General features: G+C 41.2%; 1 protein-coding gene across 1 annotated transcript; it reads left to right on the plus strand.

Annotated features, from left to right (window-relative positions):
* The first annotated feature begins 142 nt into the window (after positions 1-142).
* mau2 (MAU2 sister chromatid cohesion factor) lies at positions 143-7,630 on the plus strand. Its single transcript, XM_030774100.1, has 19 exons — positions 143-376; positions 753-770; positions 1,004-1,069; positions 1,253-1,348; positions 1,475-1,569; positions 1,752-1,779; positions 2,154-2,309; positions 2,478-2,624; positions 3,194-3,284; positions 3,556-3,659; positions 3,745-3,822; positions 4,036-4,101; positions 4,401-4,484; positions 4,659-4,708; positions 4,949-5,026; positions 5,651-5,762; positions 5,940-6,030; positions 6,500-6,627; positions 7,051-7,630. The coding sequence occupies exons 1-19, from the start codon at positions 143-145 to the stop codon at positions 7,123-7,125; spliced, it is 1,797 nt and encodes a 598-aa protein (XP_030629960.1). The 3' UTR covers positions 7,126-7,630.
* The last annotated feature ends 236 nt before the right edge of the window (positions 7,631-7,866 follow it).

Consider the following 7,866-nt stretch of genomic DNA (forward strand, 5'->3'; position numbering starts at 1 on the left):
AACAGATGATCCCATTAAACTTCATATCCCATCAGACCTATCAAGTCATATGAGGTCAAGATCTCGCGGAGTAGATGTAATATCGCGAGGTCAGAGCAGCTTCATTCAGGCTGTAGTTGTTTTTGTTATTATTGTCGTCAAAATGGCGACTGGCGGAGAGGCCCCGGAGTCTTGGTACCTCGCACTGCTCGGTTTCGCTGAACATTTTCGTACCTCGAGTCCTCCAAAAATTCGTCTCTGTGTTCACTGTCTACAGGCTGTTTTTCAGTTTAAGCCGCCGCAGAGAGTCGAGGCCCGGACTCACCTTCAGCTTGGCTCGGTGCTTTATCACCACACCAAGAACAGCGAGCTCGCCCGGAATCACTTAGAGAAAGCGGTAAGCCACAGTGGGGAAAGGCCGGGGATGAGTCGAAGAAGCGGCCGTAAAAGGCCACATTTGCTGCAGCGATATGAACATTTAGACCAGTTTGCTTGGAAAAGTATTCCATTTGAAAACAGAAAAGCATATTTGAAACTATTTCTCCGCTGCTATTCAGTCAGCTTTCGCCATTACATTAAATTGACCGAAATACAGCCTGTTTATAGGTGAATGTGTTAGCGGTAGTTCAACGAAATGGGCATGTTTTATCAATGTTTGATGTGTCACTTCTCGGTCTGTTCTTGGTTTAACCATGCGGAAATGTGTTTTATGTTGTTATTATTTTACATAATAGTCATACATTCAAATAATACTTGTTTCCTTTCTTTTTCAGTGGTTCATATCGCAACACGTATCCTTTTTTAATCTGCGCGGGTACATCATCCAATGAAATGACTACTTACGAACAGTTGTATATATTAGTATACAGTGTGCTACTTATTGGAAATTGTAAATTTTTTTGTAGTTCCTCGTGGGGTGATGTTATAATACGACTTTTTATTCAAACCGTTGTGTGCATTGTGCTCAGTAAATTATGATTCACTGCATTGCAAGCATAGAATTTCCCTTTACTAGAAATTTTAGCTCTCACAATTCGAAGATGTTAAATTTGAAGCTGCAAGTCTTCTCTCGGAACTCTATTGCCAACAGGTAATACCTTACTGTGGGAAATGTTCTGAAATTCTGTTTGAAAACGCAAGGCATTTTTAAATAATTTGATTTTGTGTCAAATACATATGTCCAGTGACTCAGCATTGAATGGGTTTTGACAGCTGTGTACTCTGTAGTAACACACATACTGTGTTGTTGTCACTGATATTTTCTGTTTCGAAGAATTTGGTTGATTCTGCAAAGCCGTTACTACGCAAGGCCATCCAGATTTCACAACAAACTCCATACTGGCATTGCAGATTGTTATTCCAACTAGCGGTAAGTGTCTGTACTTGTAGACAACACACAACATGAACAAACACAGAGTGATGAGGGAAAAAAAAAACAGAGTAACGTCCCTTAAAAAAAAAATCACTGTTGCATGTTCTGTGTGGTTTCTCACAGCAACTGCACACATTAGAGAAGGATTTGGTCTCTGCCTGTGATCTGCTGGGAGTAGGAGCTGAGTACGCCAGGGTTGTTGGATCGGAGTACACCAGGTATAGCTTCATTTTGTGGCTTTCAACGGCAACTGTTTACTCTTTGTTGATCAAACTGTGTGGCACGCTAAAAATGTGAAATTCTGTCAGTAGTGTGAAGTGGAACAAGTGAACATTTGTAACAAGTAACCCTGCAGTTCATCACACATCATTTGTCTTTTTTTTTTTTTTTTCTCCCACAGAGCTTTGTTTCTACTGAGTAAAGGGATGGTATGTATGAGTAGAGTGCAAGATTTACACCCTATAAATATAGGCATAATTATGTGTGACATGTGAAATATGCTGCAAAATATTTTCAGAGTGGATTAATACACTTCTTTTGGTACAACAGCTATAACTGTTGCAGATATTAATGAAAGGTGCTCATGTAGAAAAAAAATTGGGCATTAAATGTAATGTTATTTAGTCTTTGATATTGAAACGGGCATTATGCCAGATTTAAATTATTCAGAGATACTTTGGTTTTCACAATAAATAATATGATTTTGTTTAATAGACATTAGACTCTCTTTATCCGCTAAGGAAAACGAGGAAGGGCTGTGTTAAAAACTATGATAATCTGATTGCGTGTCTTTTGTGTGTAGCTCCTACTGATGGAACGCAAGCTACAGGAGGTGCACCCGCTGCTCACACTGTGTGGGCAGATTGTGGAGAACTGGCAGGGGAACCCCATTCAGAAAGAGTCCCTCAGGGTCTTCTTCCTCGTGCTGCAGGTCACACACTATCTGGATGCTGGACAGGTTAGCGCTGTGCTCGTCCGCTGGCCGGCTTTGACATGACATGCGGTGATTTCCTGAGGAAGTGCTGGGTGATACTAGTGCTTACACATTCGTCATTTCTGATGATTGTGGACATGGCCATTTGTGATGTATCTTATTCGTCCTATGTGTTTGTGTATACGTGTCCAGGTGAAGAGCGTGAAACCTTGTCTGAAGCAGCTGCAGCAATGTATTCAGACCATTTCAACACTGCATGATGATGAGATCTTGCCCAGCAATCCTGCAGATCTCTTTCACTGGCTGCCTAAGGAGCACATGTGTGTGCTGGTGTACCTGGTAAGTCTTCACACTCACTCATATATACACACACACACACAGCTTTTTTTTTTTTCCTTTTTTTTTTTCATTTTACATCTGTGTGATTCAGTGTGGAGTCACCAGCTCCCCAAGAGTGTTTGGGTCAATGTAGCCTCTAACTTATTAACACATACACACGTACTCATGCTCCTCTGTGAGTTGTTTTTATGGGATTGCTCAGTGCCTAACTGTTAAGGTTGTCAGTACCACATGGAATTCCCATGTACTTTGTTTGTACTGAGTCCTTATTGGCCATCCTTGGGAGTGCTATTTGGAGTAATATTTTTTGTGGAGGATATGTTCCTCAAATTGAGCAGCCTGCTTAATATCCAAGTATCATTTTCTTACTGTAGTAGTGTTTATCACAGTGTGTGCTAAAGGTTATCAGCTGAAAATCAGTTTTGGGTTTTTTTTTAATTGACTTTCAGAGATGTTTGTTACTATTGGCTCTAACTTAAATCATTTTATGACTGGTGAGTTTCCTCTCCCTTGTTCTCTGTTTTTCTCCCCGGCACATTCGCTGACTTGTTTGTTTGTTGGATCTGCAGGTGACTGTCATGCATTCGATGCAGGCTGGCTACTTGGAGAAGGCTCAGAAATATACAGACAAAGCCCTCATGCAACTAGAGAAACTAAAGAGTGAGTCAGCACCACAAAGCAGAAAAACATTCCACACTTTACTGTTAATTTACTTTACTGTTGATTTTGTCAGGGAACAGACATAGAGTCCCCTTAAGCCAACATATATCCAGCTGCTGCCCACAGAATTCTGTGTCTATACGCGCTTTTCCCCTCTTTCCTTCAGAGGTTTTAATTTCATCTAAATGTTAACAGTATGAAATGAAGTTACAGTGCAGACACTGATGTGAAATTGATGATAAAGTAACCTAGAGTCTTTGGTGTGTTCCAGTGCTGGACTGCAGTCCCATCCTCTCCTCATTCCAAGTCATTCTTCTGGAGCATATCATCATGTGTCGCCTGGTAACAGGACACAAAGCCACGGCACTACAGGAGGTCAACTCTTACTTTCACATATACTTTTATACACGTGATGGTTCCAGCCCTACATAGTACTAATCACATTCTCCTCCCTCCACAGATCTCACAGGTTTGTCAGCTGTGCCAACAGTCTCCACGATTGTTCTCCAATCACGCTGCTCAGCTTCACACTCTCCTAGTGAGTACACTCGACTACTTCAATTAAGGAAAACTATTCCCACCAACTATTTAAAATTCCATTTTGTTTGTTGGGTGTAGTAATCCAGATGGCTTTGGTTTATTGCTAATAATTTCATGAGGTGAAGTCTACAGCTTGCACTTGTACTGTGGTTTTTTTTTTTTGTTGGCCGCGTGGTCCGTGTCGTGACATGCGTTTCCTGTTCCTTCTCAGGGTCTGTACTGCATCTCAGTGAACTGTATGGACAATGCAGAGGCTCAGTTCACCACTGCCCTGCGGGTGAGTCTTCATCGCTCTACGGAGATGAATGTGGTTGCAGTGAAGTCTGGCTGAACACTAGGCTGAGGGAGAAGTACAGTGAGGCACAGTGGCTTTGCGCTCAACCATAGATGTGTTGAACTTGAGTCAGTGCCAGTACCAAATAAATAATTGTCAAAGCTTTCTTATTTCCAAAATTTGGTCATACATCAGTGTAAGGGTTTTTTGGTGTTGAGATTTGTTCAGTAACCATTCCCTTCTTGTTTGAGAATCATTATTGTTGTACTTAAGGTTGTCTCTTACATGGTGTCTCTATGCAGCTTACCACACACCAGGAGCTTTGGACTTTCATTGTGACTAACCTGGCCAGCGTCTATATCAGAGAGGGTAACAGACACAATGAGGTCAGTGCAAACCTGTGTAACCAACGTCTGTATGTATCTTACAGTTTTCCATAAGGCGTCTTTTGACAGATAACATACGGGAAATAGTGCCTCGGTGTGTCATACAATCCTCATCGTCTCAGTGATAAATGATGACAGGAATTTGTGCCTTATTGTGGTTTGTTGCTTTCTTAGCTTTACAACCTATTAGAGAGGATCAACCCCGACCACAACTTCCCTGTTAGGTAAGTGCACTGCTGTGGGGGTCCCTGTGAACCAGAAACACACATGCACCCATCCTGTTAAAACTACCGCACGTTCACAAACCACATTCACAGCATGTGTAAATGCTACGGTCTTGAAAGTTACACATATTTAAAATAATATTTTGGGCTCTGTCAATCATACATATGTGTTATAGTGTTGTTTCTCTTACTACTACCTTGCGATTTACGAAGAAATCCCTCTGCTCTGTTTTACCCCAGTTCTCACTGTCTGCGAGCAGCGGCCTTCTACATCCGTGGACTGCTGTCTTTCTTCCAGGGACGATACAACGAGGCAAAGTGAGTCTGCTCTGCATTTGACATGTCAGCCCTGCGTGAGACATAAAAAAAAATGCAAAAAAGGCTCTTAAGTAACTGTACATATATATACATCGAGCCAGGCCTATAAAGGGAGTTTTCTTGTTTTAATCAGCATGAGGTAGTTTAAACAGACAGAGACCTCCTCTCATGTATGGGTCCCATAACAACCGTCGTCAGGGGTACATGGCTTTACCATATGCTGAATTGTGGAGAAAGTGTAGTTTAACGATTCATCAGATTAATGGCTCTCAAAGAAATGTTTTATTGGTAAAAAACGTTAAAGAGTCAAAGACCTATTGCCAGTAAGGACAGGATGTTTCATATTTTTATGATTGTCTTGATGCTGTTCGTATTTCTTTTCACGCACAGCAGGATACATTTTCTTTAACTGTTGATATTTGAGACACAAGACGCAAAGCCAGTTTTGCTCAGTCAGCATCCAAAATCTATCTGCTGAAATAACATATTAGAAAAACTGACTTAATGGCTTCATTTCAAAGGGATTATTACAATGCTCCCGTGTATCAGAGAAATTAATTTCTGTTTTAGCAGTCTATTTTTAAGCCCCTCGTCCAACGCGCGCATGTCTGTGTGTGTTTGCAGGCGGTTCTTGCGTGAGACTCTGAAGATGTCAAATGCTGAAGACCTGAATCGTCTGACTGCCTGCTCCCTTGTACTGCTTGGCCATATATTCTATGTTCTTGGAAACCACAGGGTAACTACACACACACACACACACCAGAGGTCTTTTAGTGTACTGACTGCCTTCAACTTTCAGTTTTGCCTTAGAAAAAAAAACAGTACTGAAGTAACTTCAAGATGCAGTCTATGTCATTTATAAAGACGATTGCATGAAACAGACATGAAACCTTGATTTCTTGACTCCCTGCAGGAGAGCAACAACATGGTGGTGCCAGCCATGCAGCTGGCCAGTAAGATTCCTGACATGTCTGTGCAGCTGTGGTCCTCTGCTCTGCTCAAAGGTACTCCAATCACCAAGACATCAGCTAAAACCGCCTCTCTTCTTGGCTTCTTTTAAGTAACATTGCAGGTAGAAATAGGCCATGAGATCAGTGTTTTCTATTCAGTACGTCAGTCTTTGGTAATCTTTTCAATACAACAGTCTTTGGTATCAGCACCAATACAATCAGTTCAATGAAAGTTCAGTGAAAAGAATTTAAAACTCTTCCAAATTCACAAATTGTATCTGGATGAACAACGGACACAAGGGCCTCAGAAATCCACGATTTTCAGAACACTTGTATTTCATTATGCCTTTGTAATTGTTTCATTATGAGCCTTTAATCATGTAATCCACTTCTGAAAGTTTCAGATATGCTGTTCCTAAAAGCTGAAAACTTTACAGAGTTTAGTCTCTCACTGACTCTGTTCACTGTGAACTTGCCTTTTTCATTAGCACGGTCTGAAATGTTTTGTGTGCTGTGTGCACAGATTTGAATAAGGCCTGTGGTAATACGATAGACGCTCATGAGGCAGCCCAAATGCACCAGAACTTCTCCCAGCAGCTCCTGCAGGACCACATAGCTGCCTGCAGCCTGCCTGAACACAACCTTATCAGTGTAAGTGGTGAATCGCTCTCTCAATTTTGGCTTGGATCATTTTCATAACACTTAACACGGGCTCAGTCGTAAAGATAATCTCAGTGTAGTGCAGTGACAAGCAAGGTTTATAGACTTAATATATACACAGGTTTATACGCTTTATCGGACCCAAATTCATACCTTAAAATAGCATCGTTTATTGCCTAGGATGCTTATTCTTATGTGACACAATTTAAAAGCAGTTTGTGTTATTTCAGTTTACATTTGAAAGTATTGGAAAAACACGTGTTTGTGACATAATTTTTGTTCTTTCAACTACTACTTTGCATTCATTCATACTCCCAACATTTACCTTGAAGTGTCAGAAAAGTGATGTTAGAGAGGCTGATGAGTGACAGTTTCAAGCCTTTAAGGTGTGTGTTTTGTTTGTTTCTTTGGCAGTGGACAGATGGACCTCCTCCAGTCCAGATCCAAGCCCAAAATGGACCTACCACTAGCCTGGCTAGCCTGCTTTGAACATAACAAACCCGTTCAAAATGTTCTATAAACTCACACATTCACAGTGTATACATGTGTACAGGTCGGCCGCCTCTCAGCCTTCACACATTTATACATCCCTGCTTACACACACGCACGCACACACACACACAAACTTACACACTCGTACACAAACACATGGAGAGAGAGAACTCCTCTGCCTTTTATCTGCAGATTTAATCTTGTATTGTTCACGTTTTAACTTATTTTATGGTAGGGACTTGTATGTGGTTGGGGCATTGAGATTTTCAGGTGGTTTGAGTGGTGTCGGGGTTACAGAGGCAAGGGAAGAGTCAGCATGGTAACTTTAACTTAACACAATATAAGATTTTCTGTTTGCCAAGTCCCAACAGTCACAGATGCATTGGAACATGTATTGTACCTTCTGTAGATGCGTTAGAACACTTCTTAATTTCTTAGTTTTTCTTATGATTGGAATGTAGAGGAATACCTGATAGGAATCCCAGACACTGTTATGGCCTCAGATTGAAAATTTCCCCCCCCAAAAAAAAAAGAAAAGAAAGAAAGAAAAAAAAAAAAGAACTATGAACAAGAATGCTTTGCCCCCCCCCCCCCCCCCCCACCCTTTTGATTATTGACGGCTCTTGTCTGTTTTACCAGGAGGGATTGATTTTTCGTTGCCATATTGGTCATACTTCCTGCTTTTGTGCTAAATGTGGCTGCCCATCAACAGAAGAGTGACAGCTCAGACTGAGAAAG

Source organism: Chanos chanos, chromosome 5 (genome assembly GCF_902362185.1).
Source record: "Chanos chanos chromosome 5, fChaCha1.1, whole genome shotgun sequence".
In the NCBI taxonomy this organism is placed as follows: domain Eukaryota; kingdom Metazoa; phylum Chordata; class Actinopteri; order Gonorynchiformes; family Chanidae; genus Chanos; species Chanos chanos.